Source organism: Carcharodon carcharias, chromosome 26 (genome assembly GCF_017639515.1).
Source record: "Carcharodon carcharias isolate sCarCar2 chromosome 26, sCarCar2.pri, whole genome shotgun sequence".
NCBI classification, from domain to species: domain Eukaryota; kingdom Metazoa; phylum Chordata; class Chondrichthyes; order Lamniformes; family Lamnidae; genus Carcharodon; species Carcharodon carcharias.
The window spans coordinates 8,023,284-8,048,584 of NC_054492.1; the positions used below are offsets into that span (position 1 = coordinate 8,023,284).

Below are 25,301 nucleotides of genomic sequence, written 5' to 3' on the forward strand. Positions count from 1 at the left end.
TTCGATTGGCATAGCAAGGGATTACAGCTAACAGAATGACTCATATACCAGATGATGGTTCTTTCTCTAGATGCCCCCCACGCTCCAACAGACCTCCACCAAATTGGGACTTCATTCACCACACAAAAGTGTTTTGACCATCTGGGTTAGATGCTGGAGCAGATGCAGCTATTTACGCCATCGTTCTTTGCAATTAGCTGGATACTTTAATTCCTCAGGAAACTGTTCCACTTGTGAAAATAGCACAGTGTGGCACCAGTAGCCATCTGCATGATGTAACTACAACATTAAACTTGGAAAACACTGGCGGAAATAATTTACAGTGGTGCAATCTACATCATTACAGCAGAAAAGATAGCAATACAAACACTGCCTCCTTTGAGCAAGTGAGGTTTTATCAGTAAATACTCCAATCATTTTAAAAGCATCATCGTAACAGTTACTACAATGTCAGATAACATGTTTAAAGTTCTAGGCAACATTCTACAACAACTGAACATCAGCTTGATCTGACTGTATTGTACATATAGAATGGAGCAACGGAGGGACCTCAAAAACGTAGCATACTAAGCACATAGCTCAGGAAAAAGAGACATTTATGAGTGATTTTCTTTGAAACATCTGAAGTGACTGACAGCTGAATTGCTTTTTTGCCCCACAAAAAAAAAATACATTTGCAAGACTGACAAACATACCATGTATTGAGGCTACAGCGCAGATCAGGTTCTGCTGAGTCAACATGAAAGCTGATGGGGTAAAGACATTACAGTAAGATGAATGCAGTACAGAATGTGCCTGAGTATTGTCTGAAACAGCTTGAAATCAGTTTAATACATTACACATATATGGGCCATACACTTGCTGTATTTTCAATAATTTCATTTTGAAGTTATAAACATTTGTATATATGTTACTGTTCATAAAAGGCACCAATAGAAAATAATGGTCTGTGCGTCAGAGTACTTAAATCACAAAAAGGAACTTGTATTTAAATTGAAGTGTAAACTAGAACAAAATGAAGAGGAATCCCATTCAGTGTTGAGGTGTAAGATACAAGCAGCAATTGTGATTTAAAAGTCTACAATTGTACCTAGAGGCTTCATTTTTACCTTTTTAAAAGGAGTGCCTTCATATTAGGAATGACCGTTAGGTGGAGTTCACACTCCAGTTTGACCTCCAAAAACTTGGTGAGCTATAAAATCCAGTGCTGTGGATTCAATAATAGCTCCATAATAAGAAATCTTAACATCAAAAGGCAATCATCAAATACAAAAGAAAATTTCATTTCATCTAGTCATTTGAAAACCATTTAACTCAACTGCATCATAGTTCATTTTTGTTCGCTCGGTTGTCTCTCTGTGAAGCCGTTGCATCTTTTCTCTTCTTATCAGGCTTGGTTTCATTCTTCTTTTTCTCTGCTGCTTTTCCAGGATACACCTGTCCTTCAACAGTGACATCTGCACAGCGGTCCTGATTTATCAGGAAGTCTTTAATCTCCCAAGCGTAGCTTCCATCACGCAGCATGAATATGGCACGGTCAGAACCGACAACGAATCTAGGAAAGGAAACAGGGAAGTGAATTTTCCTCTAAGAGCGGAAGTGCCCAGTATCCAGATAACTCGATCAAAATTAAAGGAACCATCAGGAAACAGAGCCCAAGATAATGGGAGATAGATCCAAACGCCCAGCCCTCTACTGGCTAAGTTACTGGTTTTTGATGCACTTTTACAGTCAGGTCTTTCCATTCCTTGTGCTCAGCCTAGGAAATGTTTTTGGTGATTTAATGCACGGGGACAGGGATAATCAAAAAGGTTAATGGAATGTTAGCTTTTATCTCAAGGGGGCTGGGTTACAAAGGGGTGAAAGTTTTGTTCCATTCACAGTTCCTTGGTCAGACACCATCTGGAATACCACATTCTGTTTTTGTCACACCTTAGGAAGGATATGCTTGCCTTGGAGTGGTGCAATGCAGATTCATGAGCTTAAGAGGTTAACTTAGGGGGTGAGATTGCATAAACCCGGCTGGTATTGCTAAATTCTAATTATTCATGAAGCTATTTGATAGACTATGTACTGAGAAGCTATTTACTCTGGTCAGAATCCAGAACACAGGAGCACAATCTTAAAATTGGAGCTGGGTCACCAAGAAGTGAAATCAGGAAGCACTTTTTCCATACAAAGGGTAGCGAAATCTGAAACATTCTCTCCAAAAGACTGTGGAAGCTAAAATCAAGGCCGATAGAATTTTATTCAGCAAGGGCATTAAAGAATATGGGTCAAAGGTAACTAAATTAAACTGAGGTGCAGATCAGCTGTGATCTGACTGAATGGTTTGAACAAGTTAAGAGTTGCTGAATAGAAACATAGGAAATAGGAGTAAGCCATTCAGCCCTTCGAGTCTGCTCTGCCATTCAACTAAATCACAGCTGATCTTCTACCTCAAAAGCCATTTTCCTGCACTATTCCCATAGCCCTCAATATCTTTATTACCTGGAAAAACTCAGCAGGTCTGGCAGCATCGGTGGAGAAGAAAAGAGTTGACGTTTCGAGGTCATGAGGACTCGAAACGTCAACTCTTTTCTTCTCCGCGATGCTGCCAGACCTGCTGAGTTTTTCCAGGTAATTCTGTTTTTGTTTTGGATTTCCAGCATCCGCAGTTTTTTTGTTTTTAGCCCTCAATATCTGTACTGTCTAGAAATCTATCAATGTCTGTCTTGAGCATACTCAATAACGGAGCCTCCACAGCCAACTGGGGAAGAGAATATCAAATATTTACTACCCTCTGAAATTCCTCATCTCAGTCCTAAATGGCCTGCCTCTTTATTAAGAAAATAAGGAATAGGAATAGGCTATTCAGCCCCTCGAGCTACTCCACCATTCAATAAGATTGTGGCTGATCATGCATTTCAATTTTCACATTACCATCTACCCCCAATAACCTTTGATTCCCCTGCCTAACAAGAATCTGAGACTGTTTCCTGGTTCCAGAATGGCCAACTCCTGTTCCTATATGTTCCAAAGGAATTTGCTTGCCTATTATTGCTGGATTTTATATCTGCCTCCCTGCTTACTTTTGTTCTTCCATGCATTCAAAACAAGTATGAGACAAAAAAAGAACTTGAGTTCCAATTTTATTGTCCCCAGTCTTTCATGTATCATGATCAGCCACAAGAATCCTTCAACAAAATCTTGCATAGACATAGCACATTCACTGTAGTAAACCATGCTGCGTTCCCTCACAAGAGCATTATCAGGTAAATTTCACACTTGGCAAGTTATTAAAGACAGGAGACTAAACATATGGTCAAAGAGGATTAAGGAGTAATTTAAAAAGGATAAGGAAGTAGAGGGGTATAGGAAGGGAATTCCAGAGCTTAGAACTCAGACAGTTAATTGCCCAGCCTTCAATGGTGGATTGAATGAAATCTTGGATATGCAAGAGGCCAGAATCGGAGGAACGCGGAAATCTAAAAGTTGTGGGGCTGGAAAGAGGTGAGAGAGATAGGGAGGGCTGAAGTCATTGGCAGGTGGGAGGCAGCGGTGACATTTACAAACAAGGGTAGGAATTTTAAAATCAAGATATTACCAGACCGGGAGCCAATGTGGCTCAGCAAACATTGGAATGGTGAGTGCATGGGACTTGGTGTGATTTAGGTTACAGCCAACAGAGATTTCAAACATTTGAACCCAAGATTTATACCGAGGACTGCAGACCTACACTAACTTGACATATGAACATACAAGCATACAAAAACAGACAGGAAAAGGCCAGCTGGTCAGTTAAGAGACTGTTTTCTTTCACCTGCCTCCTGTGGAGAGCCTCAACTGCCTGCTGTGTACATCAGAAATGTTCAAGAACGTAGTCCAAGATTTTTATACCCAATGATAAATGAAGGAATGATGGCAGCACACTCACAACTTCCTATCTTGCGTGACCAGTGAGGTTCAAGTCAGTAATTTAGAATCATAGAATCGTTACAACACAGAACAAAGCCATATGGCCAGTCATGTCTGTGCTGGCCCCACACAGGAACAATTCACCTAATTCCATACCCCCACCTTTTCCCCAGAGCCCCAGAAATCTTTCCTTTTCAGATAATGACCCATTTCCCTTTTGAATGTCATGACTGAATCTGCCTCCACCACACTCGCAGGCAGTGCATTCCAGGTCCTAGCCACTCACCGTGTGAAGGTTTTCCTCATGTTGCCAATTACCTTAAACCTGTGCTCTCCAATTGTCAATCCTTCCACCAATAGGAACAGTTTCTCTTTATCAGCTCTGTCCAGATCACTCATGATTTTGTACACCTCTATCAAATCTCCTCTCCAGCTTCTCCACAGAGAAAAATCACAGCTTCTCCAGTCTATCAAGTAACCAAACTTCAATGAGGAAAATTGTCCCTCAGTAGAATGGAGTTAGGAGAATCACTGTACATCTATTTCCAAAGTGGAAACATCAAGCCTGAAGCAATAGTACAAAACAAAAGTGTCATTTAAATGATATACTAACTTGGGTGACAATGTGATGACAATTATGGGAACATCTCTCACTCAAAGAAATTATACTGTGGAGGGAGAGATCGATAGCTTCAGATTCAGGTTTCAGATTTGAAATGCTCACATTTAGTCAATGGTGTGTAATACAGCAAATCACCCAGACCTCCAAAACCTCGATGCAATGAGAAGTCAGAGAAGAAACAAGAGATTTCAAAATGTAGGCAGAAATCTGTAGAAATTCAGATACAAGACAAAAAAAGGGAAAACTATTTAGTGCACCTCAAGAAAGTTACTGTCCTCTCAGCTCAGGATGTAAGCCATTACTTGTATATTTTTATCTTGAAGTCTAATATCCTTGCAGGATTGTTTGTGATAAGCTCAGAGTGTCAAATGAGAGACAGCACTCGCTCAGAATTACATTTTTATTTTAAAACTATTGCTATACATCACTATAGATGGATCTGTGACTTCAGCTCCTAAACAGCGTCACAGCTCCATTACTGTCTATAGAATTAAACATCTGGCATCTTGCAAGAATCCACTGCATCACACTGAACAGTTTGATATGTATACGCACAGGGCTAAATTGACTGACTCAAAGGTGAACCACTTACGTTACAGAATATCCAATTCAGGAAGCAGAAAAGAACCAATAGCAGACCAGTAATTGCACTGTCAATCCAATATCACCTCAGTTTACTGTAACATCAACTACAATATTTTAAAATCTGCATGCACTTATTGTGCAACCATCCCTGTCATAAGGTCACATTTAAGTCAGTCATCTTCTGGTCACTTATTTTGATCTTAATTCTTCTGCATTACTGGGTTTTCAGGACTGGTGGCGCTGTTGCATTATCTTTGAGACCCCATGGTCATCTCTGGCTTGGCAGCATGAGGCATCCAGCTTCAAGCCCTCTGAAATCTTTTGAGTTTTCAGGTTGAGTTCGTAAAAATAAATCATGAACAGCTTATTTACAAATCAAGTACCTGCATCCCCTCAACACCACTGGGGCCCTTCATCAAAGTGTCTTTACCACTAACCCAACCATGAAGTATGAAGCCTTACAATTTGATAGAAAGCTTAAGGAGAAAGGAGTTAAAGTTTCAGGTCAACGCCCTTTCATCAAAACTTAAACCTTTTGGATGCTTTGGATAATTTTCGAAACCTCTAGCCTGAACCAGATAAGCATATTTCAATTTGATCAAAGAAAATAATTTGAACCTTAGTTTGAAGAGAGGAACAAACTGACACTTCGATAGCATATTGACATTACAACTTTTACAATGCTTTTGAAATGGAATCCCTTACGTAGAGAAAGCAAGATACTGGAACAGGCCATTCAGCCCTTCAAGTCTGTCCTACAATTCACATATACAATACACATCGGCTGATCAATTTTTTAAATCCATTTACCCAGTTTGGTTTCATGTCCCTTCAGACCTACACCTGGAAATTTCAGTAACCTCCAAAAATCTGAATCTTAATTTTGAAATTTCCAAGTGACCTAACCTCAACTTGGAGGGAGAGGAGGCAGGCATGTCTGAACAAAAAAAGTGTTCAGCAGCACCATATCAGAGGGCCCAAGCTGCTGCCAATTTAGAGAAATCTCCCTCACTGAAAGTAATTAGTATTTGAATGACCTCAGGATATACCCATTCTAGACCAGTACCCACACGGAGGACATTTTATGGCCTTATGAACAGGTCAGGTAAAACAACTTATCCGCTGTGGTTAAATACTCTTTCCCTGCTCTAGACCCCAGGCCAACCATAAAGAACACAAGATCAGCTAACTTCAGAAAAGACCAAGAGTGAAATGTATTCCAACATTTGAAAAATGGAATGTCAGACATGTAAACTTTCACGTCCTTGTCCAGTCCTTCCTGTACACTTTATCGGAAGCTGGGTGACAGTAAGCTTTAGTACAACAATGAGAACGAGTTCACTTTTGTGTAATCAAATTATTTCCTTATCCCATTGGTCCTGCTTTTAAGTTTAAAATGAAGTGTTTGAGTCACCATATAGTCACCAGATGATAGGCAAACAAGACGCACTATGTGCAGAGTCTATGATGCTGTTCATTGGCCATAGGGAATATAAAATCACCACTTAACTTAGTCAACAGTGCTGAATCAGATTAAAGAAGTCAAATGCAAAGACATACAGCATCACCACAACATTTGTCACTTCAGTTAGTCACGTAAGAGCAACCGGGAATTAATGCAGCAGGATGTTCCTCATATATGACTCAATAATCTGGGAGAAAATTAACAGCTGCTTGGACATGCACGGACTAATAAAGGGGAGCCAGCCAGCACGGACACGTTACAGGCAAATCATGTTTGACTATCTTGATCTGAGTTTTTTGGATGAGGTAACAGAAGTTGGCGAGGGCAAGGGAATTGGCATTATCTACATGGACTTTCAAAATGTTTAATAAAGAACCCATAAAAGGTTTGCTATTGCCCATAGCACAAAAGGGGCAGCAGCAGTGTGGATACATCAGATATGATAAGAAAGAGAAGTAGGTCATTCAGCTCCTCGAGTCTGCTCTGCCATTTAATAAGATCTTGGCTGATCTGATCATGACTCCACTTTCCTACTTGACCCCCATAACCCTCAGCTCTGTTGTAAATCAAAAATCTGTTAATTCAGCCTTGAATATATTCAACAATCTAGCCTCCACTGTTCTCTGGGGAAGAGAATTTCAAAGATTAATGATACTCAGAAGAAATTCCTCATCTCCATTTTAAACGGGTGCCCCTTATTTTTAAACTGAGCCCCTTGTTCTAGATCCCCCTCATGAGGTGTAATGCCCTCTCAGCACCTACCCTGTCAAGCCCCTTCAGAATCTTATATATTTCAATAAGATCGCCTCTCAATCTTCCAAACTCCAATGAGAAAAGGCCCAGCCTGCTCAATCTTTCCTCAAAAGACAACCCCTTCAGCCCAGGAATCAGCCTAGTGAACCTTTTCTGACTGCTTCCAATGCAAGTATATCCCTCGAAGTAGACCTTCATAGGAGGCCAAAACTGTACACAGTACTCTTGCTGTGGCCTCACCAATGCCTTGTACGATTATCGCAAGTTTTCCCTACTTTTATACTCCATTCTCCTTGCAATAAGGACCAACATTCATTTGCTTTCCTAATTACTTGCATGTTAACTTTTTGTGATTCATGTACAAAGACATCCAGATCCTTCTGTACCACAGCATTCCGTTGTTCCTCTTCACTTAAATCATATTCTGTTTTTCTATGCTTCCTGCCAAAGTGGATAGCCTCACATTTTCCCACATTATACTCCCTCTGCCAAATTTTCACCCACTTAACTGTATCCTTTGCAACTGTCAATTCTGTTCACAGCTTGCTTTCCTCCAAAACTTTGTATCATCAGCAAATTTGACTGCAATACACTTGGTCCCTTCTTCCAAGTCTTTAATAAAGATCATAAATAGTTGAGGCCCAGCACTGATCCTTGAGGCACTCCACTAGTTTGCTGATTTGAAAACGATCAATTCATTCTGAGTTAGTCAGTCCTCTATTCAGGCTAACATATCACCTCTGTTACCATGAGCTCTTATCTTGTGTAGTAACCTTTTATGTGGTACCTTACCAAATGTGTTTTGGAAATCCAAATACACTACATCTACTGATTCTCCTTTATCCATTCTGCCTGTTACATCCTCAAAGAACTCCAATAAATTTGTCAAACATGATTTCCCTTTCATCAAACCACAGTGATTGTATTTTGCAAAATTGCCTAATGGATAGAAAACAAATGTAGTGAATGACTTCTTCAGATTGGATGGAGGCAACAGTGGAACTCCACAAGATTCAGTACAAGGAACACTGCTATTGTTGATATACAGTACACCATTTAACCCTCCAGCCTGTTCTGCCGTTCAATTATATCATGGCTGATCTGTAACCCAACTCCAAATATCCCCAGATTCCTTAATACCTTTGGTTAATAAAAATCTATCAATCTCAGGTTTAAAATTAACAATGGATCTAGAATCATTTATCATTTGCAAAAGAGATTTCCAAACTTCTACCATCCTAATTTTACTCCTGAAAGGTCTGGTTCTAATTTTTAGACTATGCTCCTTAGTCCGAGATGCCCCAGCCAGCAGAAATAGTTTACTATCTACCCTGTTCCCCATGATATTTTGAACTTCAGTCAAATCACCCATCAATCTTCTAAAATTCCAAAGAATGATTTGTGTAATCTCAAATCAGAATTTAACCCTTGGAGGCCTTCTGATAAATTTATGCTGCACTCCCTCCAAGGCCAATATATCCTTTCTAAAGAGTGGTAGGAAGAATGAGACAACACAATCCTTGCTAACTTAGGTCACAATATGATGACATAATTATGGAAGAAGAGAAAGACCTGGAGTGCTTGTGCATAAATCTTTGAAGGTGGCAGTAGAAGTTAATAAAGCATTTGGCATCCTTGGCATTATCAATGGAGTGTACAAAAGTCAGCAAGTTATGCCAAACCTATATGACAAGTCTGTGAAAACTAGCTGGGCCCCAGTAGGAGTAGTGTCCCCAATTCTGGGCACCATATTTTAGAAAGAACGTGCGGACTTTGGAATGTACAGAAGAGATTTACTAGAATATTCCAGTGATGAGGGGCTATAACTAAATGGGAACTGGAAAAAGTGGAGGTTGCTCTTCTTAGAGCTGAGAAGGCTGAGAGGAGGTTTGATAAAGGTGTTTAAAATAAAAAGGGGTTTGATAGAGTGACTAAAGGGAAACTCTTTCCAATGGCTGAAGGGCCAACACGAGGGCACAATAAAGCCAAAGATGACAAAGAAAAACTTATTTAAAAATACATGAGTGGTTAGGGTTTGGAACGCACTGCCTGATAAGACCAGTGAATACAGATGCATCAATATCCTTCAAAGGGAACTGAATGAATACTTGAAAAAGAAAAAAACTGCAAGTACATGGGGAACAAAGGAGTGCAAAGAGAGGGACTAACTGGATTACTCCTCAGAAGAGTCAACACAGACTCAATGGGCCAAATGGCAATAAATAGGCGACAATGAGGGTTTCAGACAGAAGTACGCTACCAGGATGTGTTTTCCACATATTAATCAATCAAGGCGTGACACATCAGAGGCAACGCCCCGGAGTAAATTGCCTGCAGCACTGCCCTGTTATCCTGACCAGCAAACAAAGTCTGAAGCCAGACACAAATGACAGTAGAAAATAAATATTGCTTTAGAACTACAGTAAGGGTCAGCCGCTTGCACAATCCCTGCTTCTCCCCACCCTGATGCAATACTCATTTTATTCACCTCAGAAGGGTCAAAGATTAGACACGGTACCAGTATTTGAATAAATGGCCAAATTGGAAACTACTAAAATACCAGATTATTTTTGGGGTTACAGCCTTAAAAACAATTTTGAATCGCCATTTCACTGCTTTATTAAAAATCTTCAATGATATGCAAATGTTAATCAATTAGCTTTGGAACAGAAGTTTTTATGCAGGAATTTCTTTCAAATTATATATGAACACAAATTAGGAGTAGGTCACTTGGCCCTTCGAGCCTGCTCCATCATTCAAGAAACTGGTCCGATTGTAGTCTCAACTCCACATTCCCACCTACACTCAATAACCTTTCACCCCTTTGCTTATCAAGGATCTATCCCTGCCTTAAAAATATTCAAAGACTCGGCTTCTACCACCTTTTGAGGAATAAAGTTCCAAAGACTTTCAACCCTCAGAAAAACTCTCTCATCTCTGCCTTAAATGGGCCATCCTTATTTTTAAACAGTTACCCTCTAGTTCTAGATTCTCCCACGAGGAAACATCCTCTCCATATCCACCCTGTCAAGACTCCTCAGGTCTTCAAAGGTTTCAATCAAGTCGCCTCTTACTCTTCTAAACTCCAGCGGATACAAGCCTGGTCTGTCCAACCTTTCCTCACAAGACAACCTGCACAATCCAAGTATTCATCTAATAAACTTCACTGAACTGCTTCCAATGTATCTGCATCCTTCCTTAAATAAGGGGACCAATACTGTACACTGTACTCCAGATGTGGTCTCACCAATGCCCTATATAACTGAAGCATAACCTCCCTACTTTTGTATTCAATTCCCCCTCATAATAAATGATAATATTCTATTCGCTTTCCTAATTACTTACTGTAACTGCACACTAGCCTTTTGTGATTCATGCACTCAGACTCCGAATCTCAGAGCTCTGCAATCTCTCACCATTTAAATAATATTCTTCTTTTTAAAAAAAAATAAATTCAGAATTAATGACTTGAAGAAGTGTACTGCCTATGGAAAAAGTGAGCTTGGCCATACTATATGTGCTTTGTGTGATACTAAACCTATGACAGTCATTGGGTAGGCCAGTTAAAATACTATGTCCAGTTTTGGGAAGATATCAAGTTCATGGAGAGAATAGAGAGTGTGCTACATTTTTAACTTTTGCCTGTTCTGATGAAAGGTCATCAACCTGAGATGTTAAATGTTTCTCTCTTCACAGATGCTGTCTGACCTGAGTATTTCCAATATTTTCTGTTTGTATTTCAGATTTCCAGCATCTGTAATATTTTCCTCTAGTATTAGTGCACAACATAAGAAATAGGAGCAAGTGTAGAGCATCTGGCCCTCTGACACTACACTGCCATTCTTCTACCTCACCACCACGTTTGCACACAATTCCCATGTCCCTTAATATCCAAAAATCTATCAAGCACTGACATACTGAGCATGCACAGGGCCCTGGAGTGTAGAATTCCAAAGCTTCATATCCCTTTGAGTGAAGAAATTTCTCCTCATTTCAGTCTTAATTGGTCAACTCTTTATTGAGGCTGTGAACCCATGTTCTGGACTCTCCAGCCAGGAGAAACATTTTCTCAGCATTTACCCTGGCAAGCCTCTTAATTTGATATGTTTCAATTAGAACACTTCTTATCTTTCTACACTCCAGGGATCTAGGCCTAGTCTACTCAATCACTCCTCGTAGGAAAATCCTCTCAATCTAGGATCCAGCCTAGTAAACTTTCATTGCACACTCTTTAGGGCAAGTATCCTTCCTTAGGTAAGACCATCAAAACTGCACAGTGCTCCAGGTGCATCCTCACTAACGCCCTGCATAACTGTAATAATACTTCTCTATTCTTATCGTCCAATCCCTTTGTAACAAAAGCTAACATGACATCTGTCTTCCTAATTGACTGCTGTACCTGCACATTAACTTTCTGTAATTCACTATGATCACAGCCTAAAAGGCTTTAGGTACGAGACCAAACAATAAACTATGCCTTTTTCATTAGAACAAGACATCTAAGACACCCAGATTCTGGGTGTCAGCTGTGGTACAGTTGGTGATAGCATTCTTGCCTGAGTCACAAGGTTCTGGGTTCAATTCCTACACCAGGATTTAGCACAAGAATCAAAGCCAACACTCCAATGCTGCACCAATACAGTCCTGCACTGTCGAAGGTGCAGTCTTTTGGATGAGATGTTAAACTGAGGCCCCATCTACTCGCCCAGATGGATGAAAAACATTTCGAAGAACAGCTGGGGAGTTATCCCTGGTGTCCTAGCCAATATTTATCCCTATATCAACATCACAGAAATAAAGATTATCTGGTCGTCATCACATTGCTGCTTGTGAAAGTTTGCTGTGCGCAAGTTGGCTGCCATGTTTCCTACATTACAACATGGACTACACTTCGAAAAGTACTTCACTGGCTGTAAAACAGAGATGTCTAGAAATTGTGAAATGCACTATATAAAATGTAAGTTCTTCGTTTTAATTTTAGATTTTGAATGCAAAACAGTTTCCTCTGGTTAGTCAGTCAGTAATCAGAGAGCATGAAATCATGGGTGTCAACCAAAGGGGGGATAAAGGGGCACCAAAACAAGAGAGGGGGAAAACAAGAGGGGCCAAAATAAAAGGGGGAGAAAAGAGGCACCAAGACAAGAGGGGGTTGGAGGATGTGGGAAGGCACCAAAACAGAAGGGGCAGGGGGTGGAAAAGAAGGTGAATCTACTAAACATTACAGCATAGGAGACCATTCATGTCTTTGCCAGCTCTCTGCAAGAGCAACTCAGCTAGTCCCACACCATCAGCCTTTGCTAGCAATCCTGAAAATTTTCTTTCCTCAGGTGTTTCCCCAACTCCCTTTGGAAAGCCATGATTGATCTACGTTCACCACACACTCAAGCAATGCAGCACAGTGCCCAGAATTAAACACAAGGCTCTAGTTCAGGCCAAACCACTTTTATAAAGGTTCACCAAAACTTCCTTGCTTTTGCACACTAGGTCTCTACTAATGAAGCCCACAATACTGTATTCTTTATTAACCACTTTCTTAACCTACCCTGTCAACTGCACTGTTTTGTGCACATACTGTATATCTCAGTTTTCTCTACAGCTGCACACATTTTAGAATTGTATCATTTCTCCTTCTTCTTCCTAGTATAATATTCCATTTCACACTTCTCTGCACTAAATTTCATCTGCCACTTGTCCTCTAATTCCATCAGCCTGTCTCCTCTTGAAGTCCATCACTATCTCCCTCACAGTTCGCAATATTTCTAAATTTTGCACAAATTTTGAAATTGTGCCCTGTACACCAAGGAAGGAAAGCAATGGTCCTAGTACTGACCCCTGGAGAACACCACTGTATACCTTCCGCCAGTCCAAAAAAAGATGTTCACCACGACTCATAGTTCCGTGTCACTCAGTCAATTTTGTATCCTCACTGCCACCGTCCCATTTATTCCATGAAGTTCAATTTGCTAACAAACCTATTGTGTGGCATTTTATCAAATGCTTTTTGGAAGGCCTTGTCTATCACATCAACTGCATTATCCTCGAACTATCTTGGTTATCTCAAAAAACAACTTAATCGAGTTAAACACTTTAGATGAGGGGCAAGGAGAAACAGAGGAGTTAGAATAAATGATTTTAGAGTGTCCCACTGGAAACTGGTGAAAGATTAATCCATACTATATTTTAGGAGTGGAGGAAAATATTTGAAGTTTTAAGGACAAATGAATGGGGCTAAGTGAATAGTTCTTTCAGAGAGCCAGTACATGCAATGGAGCAAATAGCAACATGCACCGGGGGAAAAAAAAACTGTAGGAGACTGAGAAAATAGTGGAGAATTTAGTTCACTCCAAGATTAAAATAAATGTGGGACGTAACAGCCAAGGTAATTTATAGCGAACCATAAGTAAATACTAAGGGAAGTATTTGAGTATTGCTGAAAAAAGACATTTTGTCGAAGCTTTACATCTTGAATTGATCAGGACAGTTGCAAAGATACCAACATCAAGAGAAGCAACAACTTCATACAGTATGAAAAGAGAATGCTGATTGGTTGGCAAGTGGACTCTGATTGGTAGAGGCATTGCCATGGAGAATGCACCAGTTAATAGTGACTGACAGTTAACTGCCAAGCTCATTTGAAATTTAAACCAGGCAGCTTGATCAATTGGTCAAGGCATTGCCCCGAGAAATGAACCAGTGAATGGCTATTGCTTATTTTGAAACAGGCGCAAAGTGTTCTATCTGCAAAGAACGGGTCCCTATGTATTAATATATGTAGCTTCCAACACACAAATGCGCTACACTGCAAGCCTGACTGACCATCTTAAATTGGTTCTTAGCGTAATTTTTAGCACACTGAGGAAATGTTTTCCAATCATAGAATCACATCTAATGTTGGACACTTGTGTTTTGAGTTTTGCAAACACGGGTTGGTGGGGTATGGTCTGCATTTTGTTCATTGCAAAATGTGGCTGGAACATGCTGTTTGATAAGATACAGCAGTCTTTGGGACGTACAACTTACATAGCTACCATCACACTGGCACTGAAATTCATACACCATATTACTCATTTATGTGACAGGCAGAATGTCTTTTGACTTGATGGTGGCATCCCGTTAGTGGCAAATATCACTCGTGTTGCTGCTGCATAATAGCAACGTGAAACAGCTACCTTCACCTGCTTCTTCAGGGTAATCTGAGGTAGACTGGACACTTTTCAGGGCCAAAAGTGATGGCCTTAGGCCCATTAATGAGTTTGCGCGATAAACCGCAAAAAATGATCCAATCAGGGTAGCCATTATCCCGCAGGATGCCTTTGGTGTGCCCTACTTCAGCATCAAACTTGCATGGTGAGCAAATGGCTTGGGCCTTATTTACGAGGTTGCCGATAAGGCCAATCTTATAGTGTGTGGAACTGTAAGAATCTCAATGCGTGTATTGACCAGTGAAGGTAGGCTTGCGGTAGACCGTGGTAGAGACTCCCCTGACAGATTTTTCAAATGCTATGCCAAGGGAGTTAATTTGACTGCTGCATTTCAAAGGTGAATTTGAGTGCAGCTGGAGCCCTTAAGCCATGCAAGGAAATTATTGCACGCTGCTACAGATTTAAATATAGGAAATGTATCATCCACATATCAAAAATATGCAAGAGGCAGGAGGTTAGGTTCATTCCATCGAAGACACGTTTCTCATGGAACCCACACATATATGGATGCAGTATGCCGCCGGGGCGAAACCTGTCACGTATATCATGTGGCAGCTCATCACTCTTACACAAGTCCAGCAAGCGTTTTTATAGCTTACTTTCAAGCAAGGCTGTCCGGTCATATTGAGCGGCAGGTCCAATGGATATGAATTTGGGCCTGTCATTAAGTATGTTGTGCATTTCTTTTTGATACGGTCACGCTTGTTAAGGATGTCTATTCCCACCCCTCTGTCAGGTTTACTGATGTGTCTATCCTGGTTGGTCTTAAGGCCTCACAACACAAATGTCTTGCAGCATTGCATGTGTGAAAATCAGACAGGTCGTTTGGAATCCTGCAAAATGCATGCACTAGATCAGGTAGGTGCACTTTCAAGGATTCAGCAGATGCTGGTTTGAGGCGTGATAGTTGGAATAGACGAGGTCAAACTCAGCAAATACTTCTTTCCATTTGATTTGGGATGAAGGCACACCAAAATTGAAACCATGCACAAGAGCAAATTCCTCACTTTGAGAGAATGTGACCAGAGAGCTCTGGTGTGTTACGCGTTTAGGGGCATTGTTAATTGTGTTGCCAAACTGCATCCGTTTGAGTGAGTTTATAGTGTGGACGTGTTTCAAACATGTACTATTTATGGGTCGTGCATGCAGGATAGGGTCAGACTCGCTGAACCCTGAAGTAGAGCGTAGCTGGCCATGGGGATGGGTGAGCACTGAATTAGGGCTGGTCGGAAGGCCAACCTTGGTTCTCTGGGACAACCAGATACTACCTTTTTTCCAACCACATCTGTCAAAACAGTCCAGCAGAGGATTTTTTTCCTCCAACTCTCACTGACAACTGCAGTCTGTTTATTTTAAAAGTTTAAAGAGAAGGGCACTCAAACTGGAGATTGAGACAGTTATGTAGATCTTGCATGCCCCTGAGTGTTTAGGTCCATTCCATCAATTAATGGCTCCCACATTGCAGATTAAGGCCTTTGAACCAGCCAAATCAGGGTTTGTTTGAACTCAGTGCGATCCTGCCGAGTTCAGATTTCCCAGCTGTGAATCACACTTAGCCCCTTTGCCCTACCAACAAAAAGTAGATGAGTTAGAAACGGGGGTGGAACTTCCACATCCGGGTCCCACCTGCCCTTTTTAGAGGTCCATGAAGTCTTCCTGACTTCGTGAAAATCCAGCGCTTAGTCTTCAAAGAGGCCAAATGACCTCCTCCTGCACTGCACTCTATGGTTATAATGATTCTACATTGTATTAAATAAACCAGCACAATTTTCAAGTAAAGAATTTTGAATCCACCATCGTAATAGTAGTTTGAATCAGTGTATTGTTGAAACAATAACTGCTTCATTCATCGCAATTCACAGCTTCCCTTTACCCTATTCCTTACATTAACAACTCCACTTCAGAATTAGCTATGGCTTAATAAATTAATAACGTCAGGGCTGGTGGGAACATGCCTCACTCATGTTTACTCAGACCACTAAGAGTTTGCCTTTTTTCTTCAGTTTCCACCAAAACTTAGTGATATTTTTCAATATTCCAAATTAGTTAAACTATCTTTTCCCATGTTGACTGCCATTCAGCAAGTTATGCTTTTCTAAATGTTCACTTACTAGATCTCAAGGTAATTTCAAAGATTATTCATACAGCTGATTGTACATTTATTGTTATAGTGCTGAGGTATGTGCGTCAAGCCTTTTAAAAAAAGCTTTCATGTGAATAATCCACAGGAAGCTGTCTTGAATTTAGTAACATTGCAGAAGAAAAGGTCAGTTAGAGCCGCAAAAGAAAAGGTCAGTTAAAGCCTCGCTTGTTTGAGGCTGTCTTCTTTAAGGCCCTTGAGTCCAAACTGTCCACATACTTGGTCCATTTTAAGAGACCGTACCTCTTTATGCTTTGTGTTTAGCTGGTATAAACTGAAGGTTCTGGAAATCTGGAATAATGCATAATAAACTGGAAACAATCCACGTCAAACAATTCCAAAGAGACAGCAAAGGAGCTAATGGTGTACAGGCATGAGTTTTGATGAAGGATGCTGCTTATTTTTTATTCTTTCACAGGATGTGGGCATCACTGGCTAGGCCAGCATTTGCTGCCCATCCCTAATTGCCCTTGAAAAAGCAGTGGTGAGCAGCCTTCTTGGGCCAATGCAGTCCATGTGGTGTAGATACACCCAACAGTACTGTTAGGGAGTTCCAGGATTTTAACCCAGCAGCAGTGAAGGAACGTGATATAGTTCCAAGTCAGGATGGTGTGAGCTTGGAGGGGAACCTGCAGGTGGTGGTACTCTCCACTTGACCTGGAGCGTTTCTGGTATTTTGTGCCTTGGTTGCTTTTTATAACCACAAGAGTCAGTATTTGCATAATGCTGGCTCCTCTATAACTGGATTTCAGGATCCTTCACTCTTGAGGAAAAGACATAGGAAATAACTATTATAGACTCCCACTCCTGCTTTAGGCCTAATGGATAGGCCGACTTTTTGAGAAAGTTTACAGTCAACGTTTCTCATCTTTTAAAACAAAGTACAAACAGAGACAGGTTTAGCAATTACTCAATCCTTTTGCCTGGTGGATTTTTTTATTTTAGAACCGTTACAGCCTAAAGCAGCAGTAATTTAATCAACATCAGCAAATAATCACAAAATCATTAATTGTTCCAAATGTAAGAAACATGTGTTTCTATAGTGCCTTTCACCACCTCAGAACTTTCCAAAACGCTTTAAAGCTAATGAAGTGCCTTTGAATTGCAGTCACTGTTGTAATGGTTTACGCACAGCCAAATCCCATAAACAGCACTGAGATAATGATCTTTTATAGTGATGTTATTTGAGGGATAAATGCCTGCCAAAACTTTTTATTTTCTTTCGCAGGATGTGGGGATCACTGGCTAGGCCAGCATTTATCGCCCATCCTCAATTGCCCTCGAGACCGAGTGGCTTGTTAGGCCATTTCAGAGGGCAGTTAAGAGTCAACTACATCGTTGTGGGTCTGGAGTCACATGTAGGCCAGACCAGGTAAGGATGGCAGGTTTCCTTCCCCAAAAAGGACATTAGTGAACCAGATGGGTTCTTAATGACAATCAATGATAGTTTCATGGTCACCATTACTGAGACAAATTTTATATTCCAGATTTATTAATTGAATTCAAATTCCATCAGTTGCCATGATGGGACTCGAACCCTGGTCCCCAGAGTATCACCCAGGGTCTCTGGGTTATTAGTCCAATGACATTACCACTACACCACTGTCTCCCTCGTGTTTTTGGGGGGAGGGGAGAACTTCCCAAGGCCTCTTTTGAATAGTGCCACACAATCTTTTAAGTCCACCTGAAGAGTTTGATGCAGCCTCGATTTAACGTCTCGTCCAAAATACAGAAACTCTAACTGTATAGAAGTCCCTAAGTATGGCACAGTTAGTAATAACTATATAAATTTCATAATCTTAATCTATGGTGCATATTTACAGAGTTCAGAGTGACACAATTCCAGACAATGTAACTAGCCACGTCTGAATTTACAGCATGATGAACTGCAAAAGCAGCTAACTCCAAATATAGGGAATGGTCCTGGAATTGCAGCAGCAATATAAGAAAAGGAGACAGCTATTCAGCTCCTCGAGCCTACTCGACTATTTAATTAAATCATGGCCGATCAGCACCTCAACTTAATTTACTGTACCTGCTTTTGGTCAATAATCCCTTGATAATCTTACCTGAGAAAAAAATTGTTAATCTCAGTTTTGATAATGCTAATTTGCTCCTTAAAATAATTCTTAAATCTCCTGCTTTCCCCCCATTCTCAAATAGCTCTTCTCAATGTAACGGCCTGCATGGAGGTACAGGTCCAAAATTACTAACCGAGTCCCTCTACGCCATTCAAGCAGCAACTGTTCATATGCAAACATAGACGGTAATGTCAGTTGGTCGTTCAACAAGGTGCTCACGCAAGACCAGTTTTCACCCAGTATGTGCATTTTTTTAAAGCTGGGATCACTGAATGAGTAATTAAACTGAACAGACCCCGTTTCATTTGTTAGTACAACAGCAGAAGTTCTTATGTGCATCATTCAGCACAGATGGGAGATCCATTCCCATCACCATGCAGCATTACTGCCACAGTGCCAAAATATCCGAAAATTAATCTTCAGAATTAGTTTTGTCAATTCACAAGTTATCCATAGTTTTTAGTCACAATGCTCAGACACTCACCTCTGGACATCATAGTTTGCATTGTACAGGCTGCCTTGCCAAAGACTGGTGATCTCCTCTGTGTCCTTCTCAGTGGGATTCCCGGACACTGTTACAAATACCATTAAGGTCTTGCCTTTCTTGGTCATCTTCAGAAGGTTTTCAGGATTGCTGGCATCAATTTTGGAAAAGTCTATTGGTGGAGAAGTTCTCTTGTGTTCCGGTAGGTCTCCTTCTTCAATATCATCGTCTTTCTGTATAAAGATAAAATAATACAAATTTCTGCTGAAGAATAGTGTATTAATTGGAGATCGATGTTAATGCCAAACAATATTGTGCAGGATGACATGAAGTGAGCACTTAATGGAAATGGCCGTTTTGTTTAGTGCTCTTCCATATTCTTTGACCGGTTCAGATTTAGAGATTAATTTGAACACTACACCATTGTGCTTGACTGCCAACAGCACACCAATCAAGTACGCAGCTTTCAAAGCTCTCTACAATTTGAAAACTTTCTAAGCTTTTATAATTGAATGGACTCATAATTGAATAGACTCTTGCATAAAGTGAAAGTTGACTTAAGTAATTTGAGGGTTCATAGTGGAAAGGGTCCACAATACCTTTACCACAGACCACATCCTGCTCAATATTGAATATACACAGAAAAAAATATTAATTCCCTCAGCAGGAATTATTGTGTGTAATGTCTGGAATATACAAATCTTGTCTCAGTAATACTATCAACAGGGTCAATTCTTGAAAATAAAGATCTTAAATACTAAAGATTTGAAACATTTTGGTTGCTAAACAAAACAATGGCTGGTAGCTTCCTTGGAACTGCAGCTTGCTCAACTTTACTGGAAGTGAGGTGCAAATCCCATTTATGTGCAAGAGAGGTTTACCCTGCATTTCTGGCATCAAAGTGGATAACTTTGAGGAAATTCCTGGTGTATTTTTAAACTTGGCAACTTGCCAAACGGTTGGTTTGCCTGAGCCAGGCAATGAAAATGTGAAAATATTTCGTAAGTATTTATTGCTGCTCTCAGACCCTCAGGTTGGGTCTCTATCATTTGGCTGCTCAGATGATCTGCCATCCTTTAACTGTCCAAAACTCAGCTGGTCAACTGTTGCACCATCCCTTCTCGCCACATCAGCCTCTTTCCTCACCGATACACATTGTCTCTCTGTCTCTCAATGCACTTATCCTAAAATCAACTTCAAATCCTTCCAAATAATAACGGCTACCTCTGATCTAACATCCCCTCTGCGTCCTTCAGTCTCCCGACCCCAGTCTTTCTTTACATCTTTCCAAATTCATTTAGTCATTGTTGGTAGAATCATCAGTCACCCTATGCACAATTTGAACTACCTCCTGTAGCATCTCCACCTCTCGACTACCCTCTGCATTTTTAAAAATCAGCTAATTGAAAACCTCTTCTATTCCAAAGAGTCACATTGGAGTTGAAATATTACCTGTTTCTCTCTCTTCACAGGTACTACCTGACCTGTTGAGTTTATCCAGCACTTTAACATCCGCAGTATTTTACTTTTATCATTAAAACCTTCATGTTTTCAATCAAGCTTTTGGTCCTGGCTCAGTTGCATTACATTTCATTTATTTATATCCTTGTTTTTGAACATATTATATTACATTCTACATTAAAAGTTGGTACATGAATGAAAGCTGCTATCAATGACAGGGATTGTCCTATCTGATGCCAAAAAGCTGATTCAGAGTTGTGGGATATCAGATAACCAGACTACAGTCTGGGAATCTAGGCACAGTCTTGTCTAGTTTCTGGTGGCTTCAAATTGGCTCTCAGCCACATTTGAATACATGGTCCCTGCTGCTTACCAGTGAGCATAGCTTTAAGATCAACAAATGAATGAGGGGTTAATGCACACAATCACAGTGCAGAAGAGGCCCTTTGGCCCATCGAGTCTGCACCGACATGTGAGAAACACTTGACCCACCTACCTAATCCCATTTACCAGCACTTGGCCATTAGCCTTGAATGTTGTGACGTGCCAAGTGTTCATCCAGATACTTTTTAAAGGATGTGAGGCAACCCACCTCCATCACCCGCCCAGGCAGCGCATTCCAGACCGTCACCACCCTCTGGGTAAAAAGGTTTTCCCTCACATCCCCCCTAAACCTCCTGCCCCTCAACTTGAACTTATGTCCCCTCGTGACTTGACCCTTCAACTAAGGGGAACAACTGCTCCCTATTCACCCTGTCCATGCCCCTCATAATCTTGTACACCTCCATCAGGTCGCCCCTGTCTTCTCTGCTCCAATGAAAACAACCCAAGTCTATCCAATCTCTCTTCATAACTTAAATGTTTCATCCCAGGCAACATCCTGGTGAATCTCCTCTGCACCCCCTCCAATGCAACCGCATCCTTCCTATAATGTGGTGAACAGAACTGCACACAGTACTCCAGCTGTGGCCTCACTGAGGTTCTATACAACTCCAACATGACCTCCATGTCTCGATTGATAAAGCCAAGTGTCCCATATGCCTTTTTCACCACCCCATGAACATGCTCCTCTGCCTTCAGAGATCTATGTACACACACGCCAAGGTCCCTTTGTTCCTCAGAACTTCTAGTGTCATGCTGTTCATTGATACTTCCTTGTCAAACTACTCCTTCCAAAGTGTACCACCTCTCACTTTTCAGGGTTAATTCCATCTGCCACTTATCTGCCCATTTGACCATCCCATCTATATCGTCCTGTAGTCCAAGACACTCAACCTCTGTTAACTGGCCAATCTTTGTGCCATCTGTAAACTTACTAATCCTACCCCCCCCCCCAGTTATCTCTGTTTATATAAATGACGAATAATAGGGGACCCAGCATAGATCCCTGTAGCATACCACTGGCTTCCAGTCACTAAAGCAGCCTTCTGTCATCACCCTCTGCCTCCTACAACTAAGCCAATTTTGAATCCACCTTATCAAATTACCCTGTATCCCATGTGCATTTGCCTTCTTTATAAGTCTCCCATGTGGGACCTTGTCAAAGGCTTTGCTGAAATCCATATAAACTAGATCAACTACACTACCCTCAGCTACACACCTTGTCACCTCAAAAAATTCAATCAATTTTGTTATGCATGACCTCCCTCTGACAAAGCCATGCTGACTATTCCTGATCAAACCTTGCCTCTCCAATTGGAGATAGATTCTATCAGAATTTTCTCCAATAGTTTCCCTACCACTGCCCTGAGACTCACTGGCCTATAGTTCCCTGGCTTATCTCTACAGCCCTTCTTAAATAGCAGAACCACGTTAGCTGTTCTCCAGTCCTCTGGCACCTCCCCCGTGGCTGGAGAGGAATTAAAAATTTGGGTCAGAGCCCCTGTGATCTCCTCCCTTGCCTCCCTCAGCTGTCTGGGACACAAATCATCCAGAACTGGAGATCTGTCCACTTTTAAGCCTATCAACACCTTGTCACTCCCTATATCAATTTGCTCAAGAACCTTGCAGTCTCTCCCCCCGAGTTCGATAGCTTCATCATCATTCTGTTGGGTGAAGGTGGGTGTGAAGTATTCATTCAAAACTCTACCGATGTCCTCTGGCTCCTCCCATAGATTGTTCCACTGGTCCCTATTGGGCCCTACTCTTTCCCTGGTTATCCTCTTCCCATTGATATACTTATAGAATATTTTGGGATTTTCCCTTTTACCAGCCAGAGCTTTCTCATATCCCCTTTTTGCTCTCCTAATTGCTTTCTTAAGCTTCACCCTGCACTTTCTGTACTCCACTAATGCCTCCGCTGATTTGCTCCCCTTGTACCTGCTAAAAGCCTCCCTTTCCCTTCTCATCGAATCCTGAATATCTCTGGTCATCCACGGTTCTCTGGGCTTGTTACTGCTTCCTATCATCCTAGAGGGAACATGTTGAGCCTGTACCCTCCCCATTTCCTTTTTGAACACCCCCCCACTGCTCTTCTGTAGATTTCCCCACAAGTAGCTATTCCAAATCTACCTTGGCCAGATCCTGCCTTATTTTACTAAAATCCTCTCTTCCCCAATCCAAAACATTTTTTTGCAACTTGTCTATTTCTTTGTCCATAACAAGCTTAAATTGTACAATGTTGGGGTCACTATCACTAAAATGCTCCCCCACCACCACCTCAGCTATCTGCCCAGCTTCATTCCCCAGAATTAGGTCCAGCACTGCGCCATCCCTTGTTGGACCCTCCACATATTGACCTAAAAAGTTCTCCTGCACAAAACTTCAAGAAATCCACTCCATCCAAGCCCTTAAGACTATGTCTATCCCAATTAATGTTGGGAAAGTTGAAATTCACCTAATATAATTACCCTATTGTTACGGTTTTTACACACCTCCCCAAATTGTGCAATATTTGCTCCTCAATTTCCTGCTGACCAGCTGGGGGTCTGTAATAAACACCTAACAATGTGTTATCCATATATTCATAGTATAATTTAACTAAGGGGAATACATATTTGAAAAATAAAATTAAAAGGGGATGGAAAAAGTGGCTAGCTAGTTCAGAAAGCCAACACAAGCACAGTGGACCAAATGGCTTCCTTCTGTGCTGCACTTCCCTGTGCTCACTGGCTTACATTGGATCCTGGTTAAGCAATATCTTGATTTTGAAATTCTCAGCCTTGTTTTCATGTCAATCCATGGCCTTGCCCCTCCCTATATCTCTAATCTCCTCCACTACCCTCTAAGGTTTCTGCACTTATCTCATTTTAGCCTCAAGCATACCCAACTTTAATTGTTCCACCATTAGTTGGCTATGCCCTCAGCTGCCTCAGCCCCAAACTCCAGAATTCCCTCCCTAAACTTCACTCTCCTCCTTCCAGACACACAATAAAACCTACTTCTTTGTGATCAAGCTTGTTGGCGATCTTTCCCAAAGTGGCTCAGTGCCAAACTTGGCTTTGTAAGGCTCCTATGAAGTGGGATGTTTTATGGCACTAAAGGCACTCTACAAATACAAGTTGCTGTTGCAAAATGCTGTTGTTGCTCAACAACAAGTTATGATGATCTAGAATGTACGAGCTAATGGGATTCTGGAAGCAGCTTCAATAATAGCTGAGAAAAGTAAAGTGTGGAGACACACTAGAAGTTTCCAGGTCTGCGAGGAGTGAATAACTGGGCATCTCTTTCAAAGGGTCAGCACAGACAGGATGAACCAAATGGCCTCCTCCAGTGCAAGATGCAGTGATCCCGACTTGCAGCAGCTACATTATTTCAGAGGAACACCAATAATTTATTTTACTCTATGCCACAAAGGGCTTCTCCTTCCCCTGGAGCTCATGGGGTTATTTTCCACACCAGTCCTGGAGCCTAATTGAACTTGGATGAGAAAAGCGCCCGGATTGTTTCCCACCCTCATGGTCCTGGCTCCCTCTCTCCGTGTGGGGTGGGGGTAACAGAGAGGCTGAGCCCGGGTGGGGTGGGGGTAACAGAGAGGCTGAGCCCGGGTGGGAGGCCCCCACAGGCCGCTCGCCTGACAGAGCCCGAGCCCCAAGCTCCGAGACCGACCCCCCCCCCCCCCCTTCACACAGACCCCCAGGGGCTCCGCACCTCCCACTCCTCCAGCAGCCGCGCCATGTCGGCGTCGTTGTAATCGCGGATGTCTTTCTTCTTCTTCTTCTTGCCGGCCTTGGGCCCATCCTCCTCCCCGGCAGCGCCGCTCAGCAGCAACAAGAGCAGCAACGCCGACAACCAGGCCGCGGGCGCCGCCATCTTTACACCACTTCCCTCCCTCCCGCGCGATCACCACCGCCGCCGCTTTAACCCGCCCGCCGGCCCAGGGCGTCGTGCGTGTGCGTGTGCGTGCACGCGCGCGCTCTTTGCCTGGCGTCGTGCGCGCCCGCGCCTCACTCGCGCACTGCGCGGGGGCCAACGCCGAGCCCCGTCCCCTGTCAGGGAACACTCACCAATAGTATTCCTGGGATGAGGCTAGGCCCCGCCCCCTCCCCAGTGATTGGCAGCTGCTGCCGCACCCCGGGTGGGTTCCTGTCCAAACAGCTGGGCTGCGAACCTGCCCAAAGTCAAATAAAAGCAAAACACTGCGGGATGCTGGAAATCTAGAACAAAAATAAA

At 41.9% G+C, this 25,301-nt stretch overlaps 1 protein-coding gene across 1 annotated transcript; it reads right to left on the reverse strand.

Moving 5' to 3' along the window:
- Positions 1-374: 374 nt before the first annotated feature.
- On the reverse strand, positions 375-24,989 carry mesd (mesoderm development LRP chaperone). The gene is made up of 3 exons (XM_041174723.1): positions 24,780-24,989; positions 19,230-19,462; positions 375-1,555 (listed from the first exon to the last, which is right to left on the reverse strand). Exons 1-3 carry the CDS (start codon positions 24,939-24,941, stop codon positions 1,324-1,326), a joined length of 627 nt encoding a protein of 208 aa, XP_041030657.1. The 5' UTR covers positions 24,942-24,989; the 3' UTR covers positions 375-1,323.
- Positions 24,990-25,301: the final 312 nt, after the last annotated feature.

Coding starts and splice junctions, on each gene's coding strand:
- mesd (XM_041174723.1), bottom strand. CDS start 24,941: ATGGCGGCGCCCGCGGCCTGGTTGTCGGCGTTGCTGCTCTTGTTGCTG. Junction 19,463..24,779: donor GGCTGCTGGAGGAGTGGGAG/GTGCGGAGCCCC, acceptor ATCTTTATACAG/AAAGACGATGATATTGAAGA. Junction 1,556..19,229: donor GCAAACTATGATGTCCAGAG/GTGAGTGTCTGA, acceptor TTCCTTTCCTAG/ATTCGTTGTCGGTTCTGACC.